Source organism: Colletotrichum paranaense, assembly GCF_030867605.1.
Source record: "Colletotrichum paranaense strain IMI 384185 chromosome Unknown Scaffold_14.1, whole genome shotgun sequence".
NCBI classification, from domain to species: domain Eukaryota; kingdom Fungi; phylum Ascomycota; class Sordariomycetes; order Glomerellales; family Glomerellaceae; genus Colletotrichum; species Colletotrichum paranaense.
In genome coordinates this window covers 937,803-954,193 of record NW_026848972.1, presented here as the reverse complement: position 1 = coordinate 954,193, position 16,391 = coordinate 937,803, and the positions used below count along the sequence as shown (strand labels likewise).

Here is a 16,391-nt window from a genome sequence, read left to right as displayed (position 1 = left end):
GAAGAATGCGGATGTTTGGCGGACTGGACACGCTGCTGTCGATTGCATTGCATCTTCAGTAGTGCTGGTCCAGAGGAGAGAATTACGACTGGCGTAAACAAGGATGGCTTACGGAATGGAATGGGCTGGACCAATGGCGGTTGCATGAAGGGGGCCCATATGGACTGGTCTTGGCGTTTGTGTTTTGCTTTATTTTTGTACAATACCTACCGGGCGTTGGGATGAGATTGTCTTTTTTTTTTTTTTACTTTAGTTCTTGGACGGAGGTTCTTTACCTTGGCCGAGCTTCAGGTCTATGAAAAGTTGCACATCCATTACGTACAGAAGCATGTTTCCAGTCGTCTGCTCATAGGAAACCCAGCTTCGTTCTGGCATGGTGAGAAGGTCGATGAGCCGATGACATTTCACTCAGCATATTTACCTGGCATGGCTCCGTCGCGAACCTGTGTGAGAAATATGGGATGAGCAGGTGGCTTGTAAACTGAATCCAAACTCGAGCAAGAGATGGGACACGAGTCAAGCATGCATTTCTTCGATCGTCAAGAATATCGAAAACGAGGCCAACAGACGAGCAATACCACGAGTCCGGAGAACCACTCCGGGCTCGAGTACAGGTGTATTCTAGTCGCCCAAGCGTACGAGCGATCCCGTTCGCCGTCGTTGCGGGTGTAGTTCTCTCAACTCCCACCCAGGGGATAACCTGGTTCTTCTAACTGCCCGGGCAAGCCGGCCCGTCCAGAGGTTTTGCATGACGTTCGTGCCATCATGGACCCAAACACACGGAGGTGCCACCTTGCGGCCCGTCACCCGAGCGATCTCTTCCGGTTCGTCCGCCTTGGAGGGGGCGATCGCGACGAACCACGGACCAGATGCGGACGTGTCGGGTGCAGGAGTGGAGTCAGTCTCCAGAGGGCGGCTTCATGCTTCATGCTTCTATGGTCCCTCGAGCTCGAGTCTTTCGCAGCCTTTTGGCGGCGGTCAGGTATAGCAGACCCGAAGCCTGCACCCGTCTCTATGCCGGACCAAATCATACGCAGGCGAGTTGGCTAATTCGTTCAGTTGGGCAGTCCGTTGCGCGAGTTAGATAGAGCTGTTGGCGTGAATGCTGGGACTGCCTTTTAAAGCTCAACCAGGCGCCAAATTATGATCCATATTCGCGATTAGCTGGCGCGAAACCGAGTGGACCAGCGCATACTCAGAACCGTCTTGGCATCTTGTTCCCCAAGAGCCCGCCATCCAGAGAAAACCTCGAGGCTCTCGTCTCTTGTCGCCTTGCTGACGATGGCGCGGCTCGATCTTCAAACCCTCAAGCCTCCAATATAGTCATCCGAACCCGAAACCACAAAACGGTGTGAATCATGGACTGGTCTTTTGAGTCCTTGTGTGGCGGGCGCCTTCCTCGCTTTCCCTTGCGTGGTGTCGTTCGAGAAAGCGTGGAACAGACTCTCAATCGGCTCTCAGGCCCTCTGCGAGTCCATCCCAACTGTCGTCCCTGTGACAAGACAGCATGAACCTCTCGCATGCAGGTTTGCGCTCGGTGGCAGCGAATCTGGCATATGCTTGTGGTAGCTTCTCGCTCCCAATGGCTGAAGAAGTAGAGTCCAACTTTTGGCATGCAAGCAAATTGATCGCATGCTTCTAGCGAGTCGTCCGGGGGTAAGATTTGCTGACAGCTGGGGAAGATGAAGAAGAACAATTGAGATTGGCCGTCCACAAGCTTTGGTCAGTAGTCGTGTATTTCTCGCCAGCTGTAGAGCGAAGAGCACCCGGTAGGGAGCAAGCTCGCCGTCCATCAAAGCCTGCTGCTCATGTAGTAAACTTTGGTGTGTGCCGCCAACCCGCCGTGTCCGACTGAAGCCTTCTCAGCAAGGACCAGCCGATCCTTCGAAATCGAGTTCACATCGAGTTCACATGTTGGCCAATGCTGGGGAACCGGGCATGCTCGTTGGTCCCAAAGAGGATACACGGTCAATATACACCAAACCACGATGGAAAAGTTTCAATGCCTTGAGTCGGGACTTTGACTTTCCGCGCACTGAGCGTTCCCTGAAGAAATACATACTGTAGAACAGCAGAGACAAGAGCGAGAGAGATTACTGTGACGGAGCAGGATGAGGCTGTTGTATTCTTGGAATAGCATGGCATGGTACGAGGGAAAGCGTCTTGGTAGTCGGAAGTTGGTAGTTGATGTGAGAAGAATTGAAATAGTATGCCGGGAACTCTGAAGGGAGCTGTCATTCTGGGGGACCACTCAGCTTTCGGGACAGCTACCGAACATTGGTACCGAATTATAAGCAACAGCGGGTACCTTCCCGGGAAAGTGTCTCCTGGGCTTGCCCCTCCATGCCGAAGGCTGATGACGCACACCCCACCTTATTAGTTCCAATGGTTGTCAAGGTAGGTTCAACCTCACTGCCCAAAGATAACTGCCACCGTACGAAGTAGAGAAAGCTCTCCCCTCTCTCCGGTCCCGCAGGAACAATGCGGGGTTCGTCGCAGCTGAGAGCATGAAGTGAAAAGACCTCGCACCCACACAATGCGTTACAAACGCAAACTGGATCGCCGGGCGATAGATAGCTTAGGTATTCGTACGGAGTAGCTGTAGCTATACCTAGCCGTACGTAAGTACTTTCCTCTGCCGGGTAGCTTTACCACCTTTGGTATGTTAGACGCCTAGCAGCACTTGTACACGGCACACCTTGCTGGGTGAGACCTTGGAGGGGTTCGCTCCTGCATCCCTGCTGGGCGTTCGGCGGTCCATGGTGGGGTAAAATTGGCATCATGATGAAGGAGGGACAAACGGTCAATGGCAGGACGAGGCGGAGGGGGGTAGAGATGAATCCAAGCCAAGCCAAGCTCTCTCTCTGTGCTCCTCCTCCACTTCTCCGATCTGAACTCGAGTGGACTTAACTCGGTGTTTTTATTTATTATACCTCCTCAGATGCCGCCCTCCCTCTTGATAACCCCCAGGTCCTCTCTTTTTTCCTTTCTTCCAGGCATAGAATAATTTCAAGCTCTTCTTCTTCCCCCACTCCCTTCAACATCTCTCGTCTTGCTTGATAACGAACAGCATTATATACCCCCCTTTCAACACCCAATTGACACATAGTTGATACCCAAAACAGCAAAATAGCAACAATGGCCACCGCAACCTTCCAAACCAAGGCGACCATCACCTCCTTTGGGGGCCAGCTCCTCAAGCTCTCCCACAAGTCAAACTCCACCGGCACCGACATGGCCGTGAACCTCTACCTGCCCCCGCAGGCAACCACCCGCGCCGTCCCCGTCCTCTTCTATCTCTCGGGCCTGACCTGCACCCCGGACAACTGCACCGAAAAGGGCTTCTTCCAATCCCAGGCCTCCGCCCGCGGCCTCGCCGTCGTTTACCCAGACACCTCCCCGCGCGGCCTCGACCTCGCCGGCGAGCGCGATTCCTGGGACTTTGGCGAGGCGGCCTCCTTCTACGTCGACGCCACCCGCGAGCCCTTCCGCCAAAACTACAAAATGGAGACCTACATCACAAAGGAGCTCCCCGAGCTGCTCTTCCGCGAGTTCGCAGGCAAGCTCGACCGCTCCCGCATCTCCATCACGGGTCACTCCATGGGCGGCCACGGCGCGCTGTCGCTCTACCTCCGCCACCCGGGCATGTACCGCTCCGTCAGCGCCTTCGCCCCCATCGCCAACCCGTCAAAGTGCCCCTGGGGCGAGAAGGCCTTCACGGGATACCTCGGCGACGACCGCGCCGAGTGGGCCAAGCACGACTCCACCGAGCTCGTCAAGAACTGGAGCTACGGTCCCCTGAACGCCCTCATTGATGTCGTAAGTTTCTTGAGCTCATATGATCACAATGACGCATATGGGAGCTGGCACTAATACAAGAGACACCAGGGCCTCGGTGACAACTTCTACATCCAGAAGCAACTGCTGCCCGAGAACTTTGAAAAGGTCGTCAAGGAGAAGAACCTCCAGGGTCTGAGCCTGAGATACCACTACGTAAGTTGAGCCTAATTCATCGTCATATTCAAACTTTTAGACGCTGACAAGAGTATTTAGGGATACGACCACTCCTACTTCTTCATGGCCTCCTTCGCCAAGGACCATGTAGACCACGCTGCCAAGCACCTGGGTCTCGGCTCCGCGTGACTCGAAGGTCGGACAAGACTGTAAACAAAGTAAACGATAACGTTGACGTCAATGATCAGGGAGCACGCAGTGAGGGAGGGAAAGGAACCAAAGGTCAAGCCGCGTCGGAATACCAAAGATGTCGAGAGGACAAAGAGACGTTGCGTGCGCGCAGTCGACATGTAGTTCTTCTTTTTTAAGTAGGGTAGTAGTAGGTTGCTGCTGAGATTCTTGAAATTTGAGAATAATAATCGACGTTTCATCCACCCCGTTCCAATCATGACCTTCGTGAAGAGAAAAAACAAAACCCCCCCAAAAGCACCTATTCTCCTGCCGCATGGAGTATTTTGCGCATGACATGAGTGTGATATAGCAGAAACGCCGGTGCCGGGTAGTATGAGAGAGAGAGAGCGCCGGCCGTGATGGGAGTATGTCTAGTTAGATGCAACCGAAGAAGTCAGGAAAAGCGCCTAGCTGACCCGTTTCTCCACCTCGGGACTCAAGCCCTCCTTTTCGAGCTTCGCCCGCATCTCGGCGTCCATCTCCTTGCGAATGCGGTTGTAGGCCAGTTTCTCGAACCGGCTGAGAGCCTTCCACCAGTGCTGCCCCGCCTCGTGCTCGCCAATGCGTTCCAGCAGGTCGGCCGTCTTGAGGCGCACTTCGCGGTCCTTGTGGAAGAGGCCAAGTGCGACGTAGAACAGGCCAGCATGCGACTCTGGCGCAACGCTCAACAGCAAACAGATCTCGTCGTAAGAGTGGACATACTTGTGAAACGCTGCGTAGATTTCCTTGCTTTGCATCGGGTTGAGCCGTTGTGTCCGTAGTCGGTCGTGCATGTGGTGTAAGTCGAGGCCCTTCAACGGCCTCACTGTGTAAAGTAGTGCGAGATCCTACGACGATTAGTTCAAGTCCTTGAGAACAGGGACAGATTCCGTGGCTCCCTTACCTGGATGAAGCTGTAGTAGCTTCTTGTGTTCCTCCACCCTTCGATCCTCGTCACATTACCCGCAAGCTCCTTGTGTTTCGATTGTTCATCAGGCCACACGTAGCCGTGCCCGTTCACGCCCACCGGACCCATCTCTAGTTCGTCGCCGCCAATGTAAAGAGCACTTGCGCCGTACACACTTTCCTCAAACGCAGCTGCGATTCGCGTGAATTTGATAACCCAGTCTCGCCATTTGGCGCGTATTACTCTCTCACCGTGCCTTGCCGCGATACTTCGTAGGATATCTTGCATGAAAGCCGCGTCGCCTGTCAAATCACTTTCGGCCGCGACCTTGGAGGTGCCTCCGACAAGCCCAGCGTATGACGGGTTTTGCTGTTGAAAGTAGACCATTCCCTCCGTTACTGGAGCCGAATCGATCTTGCTACTGATCTTGACTCGGCCTGTAGGCAAGTCGCACAATACATCCCACCACTCGGGGTGCAGTTCGAATGTCGGATTGGTGACTCCAGCAATGAAGCCGGGAACATTGAGGAGATCATCAATCTTGGTCAAGTCGGTATAAGGAAACGCGTGACGCGTGAAGCCCCTGAGCGTACCGCCGGATGCCAAGGCGCAGGCCGCCAAGACTGCCTCCGCAACCTCGCCTGATGGCATATTGTGCCCCAGGAAGATCACCCGCTTTTGCGTCAACAACGCATTGACCAATACAATGATGGGGTGCGTATGCGGGCCGTTTGTCGTCAATTGAGGATGCAGGGGGAACGGTTGTGGCGCCTTGCCTTGTGGCTCCGAAAACTTCTGGATCAGTTTGATCAAAGAAAAGTCGCCCACCGTTTCCGGCATGACAGCGACGGGAACTTTGATGGGAATTGGTATGCCCTTGTACATGACTCTGCTTTCAAACTCGTGTGTGTCCCTTGGAACCGAATACTGCGAAGCACCTTCGACGTGCGCTTTTGTTCCTGCTCTAGAAACACCCGGCAGTTTTGGAGGGTCTCGACTTGCATCGAAAGGCTGATCTGAGAGGTGTTCGCCGCGGTCCTCGGCTATCCGCATTTGAATCATTTGCTCAAACTTTTCCACGAACAGATCTTTGTTATCACTAGCCAAAAGCAGGTGTCTCTCAAGCAGGCTAAGCTTCGGCATGAGAGACAGGTCCATTGCGTTGACGGCATCGTAGAGCATCGCCAGCGTCTCGGGAACGGGCGCCTTAAAGTACTCGTCCAAGGCAAGCAACAAAAGGGGCTGATATAAGTAAGCCGGCTGATCAAGCGAGGGGAGCAGAAGGCTAGCAAGTTCTCACCTTGTATATATGCAGGAAGGGATGCCTCGTGCAGATTGCCATCGCCTTGACAACAGCACCTCTCTTGACCGTTTTGTCCTGCTTTGTGTTGACCAAGTTCAGAACATAGATCAACGGCGGGCCTTCTCCGCCTTCGGGTTCGCCGTCGTCCGAATCCTCGTCGTCGTATTCGTCTAAGTCATCGAGGTCCCCCTCATCTTCGTCCAAGTCCGCGCCGTCATCTTCCTCGTCGACGATGCCAGCAGCGCGATTGCGCAAACGCCTTCTTCTCCTCTTCCTGGCCTCTTTCGCCTTACGTTCCTCGTCCTCTTCCTCTTGGCTCGTGTCCTTGTGTAAGAAGAAAATAGTCCAGTCCTGATTCCGAACATGGGCCTGATCGGGCAACATGAGTTCTGCGAGCATATGTTCGTCGCCGGTAATGGAAACAGGGTATTGGTGCTCCATGACCGGGCCCCGATCTATATCGAACGAGGCCACCAAGATGTACTCGACATGGTTCTCGGTGGAACCTCGCGGGTATTGCGAGCGCAACTTGCGAGGAGGATGCGCATCCGGATTGTATCGCCTCGGGGCAGACAGCGACGAGTGTTGTGACGAGACACCAGTGGACGGTGTCTTTGACTTTGAGCTCGGGTTCGAGGAGCGGTCCGTCTCGGCGATGGGAGGCGGCTGGGGAGATCGCGACGGGCGAGATGTGTTGGACATTGACGAAGGCGATCGCGAAGCTGGGAAACTGGAGAGTGAAGTGCGACGACTAGGCCAAGGGCCGTTGGGCGGTGGAGGGTACTGGGTCTGCGTGTTTGAATAGTTGCGCGTGAGGAACGGCAGCGCAGCTTGGGTCGAAGCCATGCTTGTGAAAGCAATGTTAAATTGCGGAGTTGTTCAACAGGTCGGTAGCTGGGGGGTTCCAGGTGTTGCGCAGGCTGCCGGTAGCCACAGCCATCCAAATGCAGTCGAGAGGTCCGTTCGTGGAGGTGCAGCAAAAGTAGGTTTGTCTCCGATCGAGAAATGCGACGATGGTGGGAGCCCTTTGCTGACAATTTCCCAGAAAGATTAACGGCTCGCAGCCAACGACATTCGACGGTGATGCTGCGACATTAACAAGGGCAATCAAGTGATTATTTGCCAGGTCGTCGTCGCTGAAATCGTACAATAGGTGATTGGAGGTCGGGCGTCCTTGAAGCCGAGTGCGAGTCGATGGGCCAGGATGCAAGATGCGAGATGGAGGGGGGGGAAGGGCGGCGACGGAAGGGTAGATGGGTACGAAGCACGGAGTACGAGGGAACGGGAGGACGGAGTTGGCGAGGCGGTATAGTACGTAGTTGTATCCTTAGGTGCAAGGTAGTCCAGGAGCGGTATTGGTAAGGTGGTGTAGGTATGCGCGGTAGGTAACCGTATTCAAGTCCAGGGTAGCGCGTGGAGGCGTTCTCAGACGATAGCCGAATGCGCTCTTCGAAACGTCAGATGCAGGCGAGTGACTGACATTTACCAGTCTTTGCCAACCAGCGGAAACAGGATGGCCCCTCCGGCACACGAGGGGGAGAGAGCAGGTATATCCTGTCGGGGGACAGATGCAGAAAGCGTCAATGCGTGGAAGAGAAAATCACCGAGACATGATCTGCTTCGACGTTTGGTCTGGTCTTCTGGTCTCGTCGGTTCTTATTGGGTTGCTCGCAGGCGTTCTTGGTATCCTTGACTTCTTAAAGGTAGGTTTCCGTACGGAGTAGTGCGTACAGAAAGGTTTCTAGGAGTCCCAAACCAGGCAGGACTCCTGACAGGGGATAGTTGATAGTGCGGTGCTTCTTTTTCCTCTTTTTTAAAATTGTGCAATCCAATTCGATCCCCCACCGGCTCGAATAATGCTCAGCTAAGGCGCGCCGAAGCAAGGTACGCACCTCTTGGTGCGAACCAAACAGGGCGTCGGATTGAGATGGAGGGGGGAGGTCTTGCAGTGTGCCCCTGGATGGATTGCCGCGACAAGGACCTCTGGTTGGTGGTCGCCGGATACTGGCGGCCCTCCGCGTGTCGCTCGGGGCTAGTCAAAGGTGACGAGTAGAGCAGGTCGTGGTTACGGATAGATTCAGATTCAGAACTCTTCAGCGCGCGTACCTCGGAGGAGCCAGACAAGCCAGGGCCAGCTGGTGGGCAATCGACCGACACACAGACGGGCAATCTGTCAGTCAAGTCAGACACTCAGCCCGGGGACAGACAAAGAGGGAAGAACAGACACGAGGCGGCCCTACGTTGCTGTTAGTGTGTCGTAGGCAGGCAGGTAGTTGACAGCGAGTGTGGGCTCAAGCTGGGATCCGTATCCGTGAGCCAAGTGGGCAGTGTCTGCGAGAGAAAGCGAGAAAGCCTTGGACGAATGCGTCGGGAACAATGCTGATCACGGATTCTCAGTGTCCTCTTTTCCCTCCTAAAATCCCTCTCAAGCCCCCCTCCTTTTGCGGCTTGCCCACCACCTGGCATCAGTGACCACCCACCGACGAATACCTTCCCTTACTATGGAACTGGAAAGGCAGGGCCTTCTTTTCTCGGCTGCCCCCAAGGACCCCCTTGGTCCCCTCCTGCCTCTTCCCCTTTCCACGTTCCTCCCCCCCGCCTTCCCATGTCCTTTGTGCTTTCCCCTTTTGAGAGATTGGTGGTCCGAGCTGTCGCTCTCAACCTAATTTTTGCTTAGCGCCCCAAGGGACCTTACATGAAACCCATGTGGCTGGAGAGTCTCATTTTGGCAGCTGACACAGGGAATTGTGATCAAGCCACATATTGACAGCCACACCTCCCCCCCTCCCTGAGGGATGAGGCTCTCCCCCCTTCCCCCCGGGATTGCCATGCACGGACGGGAGGGTCATGCAAGGCTACGGTTGTCACGGAGAAGACGCCTCTGTTTACATTCATCTGTCACCCAAAGCCACCTATTGTCTCTGCTCTGGGTCGGACCTTTCCACAATTGAACTACAACGCCATTTTATAACCAACGCAGAACCATTCAACAATACATTCTATTCGATACTGATACCAGAAACGCGATACGCAATTTTAGCAGTTGCTTTTCTTCTTCACATTGCCGTACTCTACTTGTCTCTCGTACGCTTACCGTCGTCTCTCGGCCCAATCCCCATATTTCTCATTGTTTACTTTGCTGCCAAGTGGGCGCGCGGCATCAAAGATCCAGAGCAAGGCACTCCCTATTTCCCACCCACAGCTGCTCCCGCCCCGAACACCTTTTCGATATGGTAGGCTAGGGCCCATTTCGCGCGCGGATCATTACATCTCTTAGAAAGTCGCATGAATTTTGACCTGAAGAACCCACAACAGGCAATGCCCGCTGGCTACAAACCTTCTCCACTAGGGCCTCATGGCTCTCCTCGCAGTTCTCCATTCAGACGACCAGAATCTCCAGCATCGCCATCAGCAGTCCGACAGACCTCAACGACCCAAGTGACACAAGTGACGCCTTTCGGGTCACCCACGAAGGCATCCTACGCTACGAACAACGGGCGCTTCGGCAACCCAACCACCCCAACAGACACGGCCGAGAGCAAGACGCCGCGAGTACGAACACCCACAGCCGAAACCACCACCATGGCCTCGCCACAGCCTCTGCGGCCCGGTTTGAAGAAGACAATGAGCCATGGGAACGCCATATCGCATTTACAACCTGCGCAAGTCAGACAGCTTCGAGAGGGTTTCGAGGTCCTGGATCGCGACAGCGATGGCGTCATCAATAGGGAAGATGTAGCCGACATGCTGAATCAGTTGGGTAAGATTGGAAAACTCAACATATCAATCGAGTCCCCTCGTTTAACAAATTTTCCAGGCCTGCCGTCCAAACCCTCCGACGTGTCAAACTTCTTCCCGCCATCAACACCTCAAACGATGACAATGGCTGCGTTCCTGAATTCCCTTGCTACGATGCTTGCCTCCCTATCACCACAATCCGAGTTGCTATCTGCTTTCTCAGCGTTCGACGACGATGACAGCGGACAGATCGACCTCGCGGAGCTGCGGGATGCGCTTCTGCACACCACGCCAGAGCCTGGCGAGCGACCGCTTACAGAGACCGAGGTTGAAAAGGTCATCGAGGGATTCACCGGCAGACGAGCTTTCAACCGCAACATGCAAGGCGGTTTAGGAAATCGCCGTGAGGTGTTTAGATACCAGGACTTTGTCAACTCCATCATGGGGAGCAATACGACATCCGAAGCCGCATCGGCGGAGGGATCTGAGGATTGAGCTTAATTCAGGCAAGGTACGCGGCGCATGGGGGAATCAAGGTAATTGTTGGTGACGACATGAGCGAGAGGCACGTGGGGACAAACCTCTCCGGGATGAAAGCACAAATACATGGAAACGAGGATTGATGAACGCATTTGGACATGACTGTACTTTATTTGCATCAAGCACATAGGAGCACGGTAATAACAGGTATAATTTCGGCTGGGTTTCACAGCATGGCAGTTTGGTTTCCGTTTAGCGCCGAGTCCAGGGTGACAACGTGCAGCCGCAGGCACTTGATGTGACCACCGACAACATGAAGAGTGAGGGAAGAAGATGTGTGACCGAGATCGGGTGGGCGCAGCTCCCCAAAGCTCGAGGACATCATCCAAGCTCGCAAATCGAGACGCGATATGGGATTCTGGGTAATGAGAAAGGCTGGGAGACAGGCACCCCCGTTGAACGGGCAGTGCATGCACGATGTATGACTTTGGCTTCGACCTGCATGCGTGAGAGACGTTGACGACCCGCTCGCTCCGCTATACTTCTGTAGCTCTTGACTATGAGAGAGCAACGAGATCTGTCAAGAAGGCGGAAATTGTGAACCGGCAAAGAGGGCGGCATGGGATGGGCCATGGTGATGCCATCAGCTCGGTTTGCAGGAGGTTGGGGATGGGATTGCTGCAAATCAGCCAGTGCCAGGCCCCCTTCTGCAGCCTGCACTCGCACCCGCAGTGCAGCACACATATTTCCAAGGGGCGGGCGGTAGTGGCGACTAGGACATGGGTCCTTGGATGGTCTGGTCGCTGCGTGCTCCAAAAACTAGGGACTTTTCATCAGACCTGACACTGTCTATCCGCAATGTACATACAGAACGGAGAGAAGTCTGACCTGAGGCATGAGGTGAGGCCCTCTCCCACGCTCCCACGGTGCAGGAAGTGGTCGGGTGTCATCAGAGACGGTAACGCTTTTCTTCGGGCGGTTCGGCGGACCACCCCAAGCAGCCTCCAAGGGTTCCATGACAGCGGCCAACCGTCAAGGCTGATTCGCTGACTGTGCAGGGTCCCGGGACGGGGCCCCACCGAACCTTCTCGAACCGGCCCGCTGGGTTGCAGCGAAAGAGAAGGAAGGGGTCACCGTTGGTTGCAAACGCCCCGATATGGCGATTTTCGTCTGTATCCGAGCCGGGACGTCGGACGGATGAGACATGAGGTGACGGCAGGTGCCTTTGGGCTAATACCTACCTTACCGTAGGATTTTAGGCTTTGATGCTCCTGCCAGTTGGGAGCCAATTCAGATGTAATGTATTCCTGTTGCCCGTCAACAACGTCCCTGAGTTTAACATCCGTTCTTCTGTTCGTCCATCCACATGATACCCATCACATTCACTGTAGCTTTTGAGACAGGTCATTTGGGTCCCTGCAAACGCCTTGACGCCATCGCCTTCTGGGGGTCCCGTCTGGAAATGGAGACCCTCCAAATGGAGGCTGAACAGCTCAAGCTCCCCCCTCTCTCGCGAAACCAAGTCTAGCCATCATCCTAGTCTGTTTCTATTTTCTACTGCGTAGTCAGTGGAAAGCCCAGTTCCCATATTTGTATGGACTCCGTACGGAGTGCAGACATACGGATGCATGATACGGATACCCAGACGACTTTCAACCTGGTCCCCTTGGCAAGCTCCGCGAGAGTTCTTGCGCCTGGTATACCATTGGTCATTGGCCACCAGAAAAAAAGACAACAAGAAATAAGGGTGGCTAGGAGACGACAGGACACCAGGTCAACACTTCAACAACGGTCCAGTGGCGGTCGTCCGACGATCCCCTTCATCCACTACGGTGCAGGTATCACGGTAAACAAGTTGCGGTCCCCAAGCGTACCATTGGCTCCGCGGGGACTGCCAGTAGTCAACGGGAGACGGGACTGGGCCGTTTGGACAAGCTTCTTGTGGGGTTGGGTTTAGTGGCGGGCGACTCTTTTTTTTTTTTTTTTTTTTTTTTTCCAAATCTCTTGGTGCTTGAGGTAAGGTAAGGTAAGGTATTAGGTAGGTGCCAGGTGGTGCTTGGTTACATCTACCTCGCATGCAGAGCTCAGCACACGCAAGTGACACGCAGTTCTGCATGTACTCGATACCGAGTTGGGTTGGGTGCCGTTGGTGATGGCCACTCCCCAATGGGAGTTGCCATGTGCCAGTTGCCCAGCAGAGCCGTTATTGTACATCCACGTTTGTGTTTCTCTGCGGTCGCAGCGGTCCTGCTTCTGCGCTGGTCCAGGGGGGGAGGATATCTCCTGTGCCTGCCGGGTAGGCTGTGGGCGTAAGTTTCGTACCATAATCCGTACAATGTACATCTTTTTGCATGGCAAGCTGTGTATGGACAGCTACCCAGCTAGCACATTTTCCACATCACGCATAGCCAGCCCAGCACATGGGCATACGGTGGTGACCTTGTCCAGTCTCCGTCTCCCCCGTAATCCATAAGGCACTGGACAGCGGACGAATAGGCAAACCAGTCAACAGGCCTGGCAGACGGGAAAAAGCAACAAGATGAGGATGGAAGAGTGGGAGAAAAAAATTGTGCACAGCTGATAAATCTACACGAGTCCCTCCCCCTGGAGGTGGGAGAGACAGCCACAGCTAAGGCTCGTCTCGCTTGATGAATCCTGGGATTTTCGGTATTTCACCTTTGGCCTTTCTTGTCCCCCTGCCTTGGATTACCGAAAGATGACAACAGAAAAGCAACTTTGTGCATCCCGCTCCTAAAGCTTCTTCTTCCTGCTTTGCTTGCATCGTTACTTGCCTCTTTCTCTCGAATCTTTTCCTCTCTCTCGCTCTCTCTCTCCACAGATCCCGCCCCCCTCCCCCTCCTCTATCCATCGGCTTTGCCCAAAAGTAACGGATACTTTTTTTTTGCTCTGCTTCCTCACTGGAAAAGCACCCTGCAGCTTGCGCCGGCTGTATCTCCCCTCCAGTGCCCACTCCGATGGGCTGTGTGTCTTCTCGCCGAGCCTCTTCTCAATAGCCTGGGCTTCCTTCCTCTTTTCCCTCTTCATCCGCCCTCACCTAACCTTGCCTTCCGGGAGCAGCCAATCCGTCTTCTTCTTCTCCTCTCCTACCTTACTCTCACTCACACTTCAACTACCTCGCTCACTCACACCACACTGCCTCATCATCGTTGTATTCGTCGGGATTCTTCGATACGAACGAACATACTGGGACGACCATCTGCAATCAACTTCCGCACAAGCCGCCCTCTCCCGTACTCATCCATCCGAGTCAAGGCAAGGTTCCGCTGCCTTCCACTGGACGCACCCAAGCAGCCCAGAAGAAAAAAAAAATAGCAGGTGCTTTTTTTCCGCACTCTTGCCTGCCCGCCCTCCTTCACTAGGCCCGTTATTGTGGTTTGGGGAATCTGGTGCACAAGCATAACCTTGCATCGAGGTGTGCCGACCCTCCTTACCTAATTAACCAACAAAAAAATAAGCCTGCGCATTCTTTGGTTCCCCTCAGAGGGTCGCCTGCTTTATCAATGAAGCTCTTCGCAAAGAAATCGTCCAAGAAGCAAGGTCAGGACGACGACGACAACCACCAAGAATCGAGCTACTTCCCCTCCTCTGAAGCTTCTTCTCCCACAAAGTCGCCCACAAAGCCCCGGTCGCCCATCAAGTCGCCGACAAAATCCCCCACCAAAAAACCCTCCCAACCTGCATCCCCAGGCCCTAGGGAGACAAAGCCGTCGCGCACTTCCCGCACCTTTGGCCGCCACCCCACCGATCCCGGCTCACGAAGGAGCAGCAAAATCGACCTCGATTCTCACCCCCTCAATCTCCCTCCTGAAGAACGTGCAAAGAGACTTTCTGCACTCTCAGCCATGAGTGGAAACGCCATGGATATCGACCGTGAGTCGAGCGCGGCGCCTTCTTCGCCTCCTGCTGCTGCCGCTCCCGCTGCTGCTGCACCCCAACCCTCTGCGCAGACTTCCTTCTCCGTGCCCAAGCCAAACGGCATCAACACCAATATTAACGGCAATGGCGATGCTCCAGCCCCTCCCCCTCACAAGTCCAACCCCTCCAGTCCAGTCCCCACGACGGAGGACGAGGCCGAGGCCTACAAGGCTGCTGGCAACAAGTTCTTCAAGGAGAAGGACTACAAGAATGCCATTCTTCAATACTCCAAGGGTAAGTGTTGCCGATTGCGAATCTGTCTAGGCTACAAATTGACAAGTCTGCTCCAGCCATCGAGTTGGTCCCCGATTCGGCTACCTATCTGAGCAACCGCGCTGCTGCATACATGTCCAACACCCAGTACGAGTACGCCCTCGATGACTGCACCCGTGCCTCCGACTTGGACCCCGAGAACCCCAAGATCCTTCTCCGACTTGCTCGCATCTACACCAGCTTGGGACAGCCCCAAGAGGCCCTGCTCGTCTTCGGTCGCATCAACCCCCCTCCTTCAGCCAAGGACCAGGCTTCGGCCAAGGAGATGCTGAAGCACGTCAACGCTGCGCAGAGTGCCTTGAGAGACGGCACTGCTGGATCAATGGTGCTCCACGCCCTCGACCAGGCCGAGCGTCAGCTTGGCTTCGGAGCCTCCAGACCCCGCAAGTGGCAGCTGATGCGTGGTGAGGCGTACCTCAAGATGGGTACCGTCAACGCCCTCGGCGAGGCGCAGAATCTTGCCATGGGCCTGTTGAGAGGCAACAGCCAGGACCCCGAGGCCCTGGTGCTCCGCGGTCGTGCCCTCTACGCCCAGGGTGAGAACGACAAGGCTGTCAGCCACTTCCGTAAGGCCATCAGCTGCGACCCCGACATGCGGGATGCGGTTAAGTACCTCAGAATCGTGCAGAAGCTCGACCGCATGAAGGAGGAGGGTAATCAGGACTACAAGATGGGTCGCTGGCAGTCCGCCATTGAGAAGTACAGCGCCGCGCTCGAGGTTGATCCCGCCAACCGTGGCACCAACTCCAAGATTCTGCAGAACAGAGCGCTGTGCAAGATCAAGCTCAAGGAGTACGACGCAGCCATTGCTGACTGCGAGCGCGCCATCAGCTTGGACTCAACATACCTCAAGGCTCGCAAGACCAAGGCCAACGCATATGGCCAGGCAGGCAAGTGGGAGGATGCTGTGAAGGAGTGGAAGAACATCCAGGAGTTGGATCCTGAGGACCGTAGCATCGCCAAGGAGGTGCGCCGGGCTGAGCTGGAGCTGAAGAAGAGCCAGCGCAAGGACTACTACAAGATCCTCGGGGTTGAGAAGGACGCGGATGATAACCAGATCAAGAAGGCCTACCGCAAGCTAGCCATCATTCACCACCCGGACAAGAACCCCAACGACGAACAGGCTGCTGAGCGCTTCAAGGATATTGGAGAAGCCTATGAGACCCTGAGTGACTCTCAGTAAGTTGATACGTGTGTACGTTATCCACTATTTGCTAATCCCGTTTGCAGGAAGCGTGCCAGCTACGACAGCGGCGAGGACCTTATGGACCCGTCTGACATGTTCAGCCACGGTGGTGGCATGGGCGGCATGGGAGGTATGGGCGGCATGCACGGCGGCATCGACCCCGAGATCCTCTTCAACATGATGGGTGGTGGCGGCGGCTTCGGCGGCGGTGGCGGCTTCAATGGAGGCGGCTTCCCCGGCGGAGGTGGCGGTGGTGCGCACTTCAACTTTGCCGACGGTGGTGGCCGCCCTCGTGGAGGTGGCGGTGCCGGCGGCTTCGGCGGACGCGGTTTCAACTTCTCGACCTGACAATCCGAGTCGGAGGAAGAAGCAGAAACATCCGACGAGTCAGCAGAGTCGGGACA

At 55.0% G+C, this 16,391-nt stretch overlaps 6 protein-coding genes across 6 annotated transcripts; 4 read left to right on the top strand and 2 right to left on the bottom strand.

The window, feature by feature from the left end:
- Nucleotides 1-3,138: 3,138 nt before the first annotated feature.
- Nucleotides 3,139-4,143, top strand: CPAR01_14159 (S-formylglutathione hydrolase; the record flags this gene model as incomplete). Its single annotated transcript, XM_060498410.1, has 3 exons — nt 3,139-3,819; nt 3,889-3,993; nt 4,054-4,143. The coding sequence occupies 3 exons, from the start codon at nt 3,139-3,141 to the stop codon at nt 4,141-4,143; spliced, it is 876 nt and encodes a 291-aa protein (XP_060343144.1).
- A 449-nt stretch (nt 4,144-4,592) lies between these two features.
- CPAR01_14158 (spindle pole body interacting protein) lies at nt 4,593-7,220 on the bottom strand (the record flags this gene model as incomplete). Its single annotated transcript, XM_060498409.1, has 3 exons — nt 4,593-5,012; nt 5,069-6,313; nt 6,372-7,220. The coding sequence occupies 3 exons, from the start codon at nt 7,218-7,220 to the stop codon at nt 4,593-4,595; spliced, it is 2,514 nt and encodes an 837-aa protein (XP_060343143.1).
- An 810-nt stretch (nt 7,221-8,030) lies between these two features.
- On the bottom strand, nt 8,031-8,543 carry CPAR01_14157 (uncharacterized protein; the record flags this gene model as incomplete). The annotated part of the gene is made up of 2 exons (XM_060498408.1): nt 8,031-8,182; nt 8,267-8,543. Coding segments are annotated over 2 exons (429 nt in total), but the record flags the coding sequence as incomplete, so codon positions are not given.
- A 1,149-nt stretch (nt 8,544-9,692) lies between these two features.
- CPAR01_14156 (uncharacterized protein) lies at nt 9,693-10,607 on the top strand (the record flags this gene model as incomplete). Its single annotated transcript, XM_060498407.1, has 2 exons — nt 9,693-10,134; nt 10,192-10,607. 2 exons carry the CDS (start codon nt 9,693-9,695, stop codon nt 10,605-10,607), a joined length of 858 nt encoding a protein of 285 aa, XP_060343141.1.
- A 1,609-nt stretch (nt 10,608-12,216) lies between these two features.
- Nucleotides 12,217-12,549, top strand: CPAR01_14155 (uncharacterized protein; the record flags this gene model as incomplete). Its single annotated transcript, XM_060498406.1, has 1 exon — nt 12,217-12,549. The coding sequence occupies one exon, from the start codon at nt 12,217-12,219 to the stop codon at nt 12,547-12,549; it is 333 nt and encodes a 110-aa protein (XP_060343140.1).
- A 1,564-nt stretch (nt 12,550-14,113) lies between these two features.
- CPAR01_14154 (tetratricopeptide) lies at nt 14,114-16,335 on the top strand (the record flags this gene model as incomplete). The annotated part of the gene is made up of 3 exons (XM_060498405.1): nt 14,114-14,762; nt 14,819-15,980; nt 16,032-16,335. 3 exons carry the CDS (start codon nt 14,114-14,116, stop codon nt 16,333-16,335), a joined length of 2,115 nt encoding a protein of 704 aa, XP_060343139.1.
- Nucleotides 16,336-16,391: the final 56 nt, after the last annotated feature.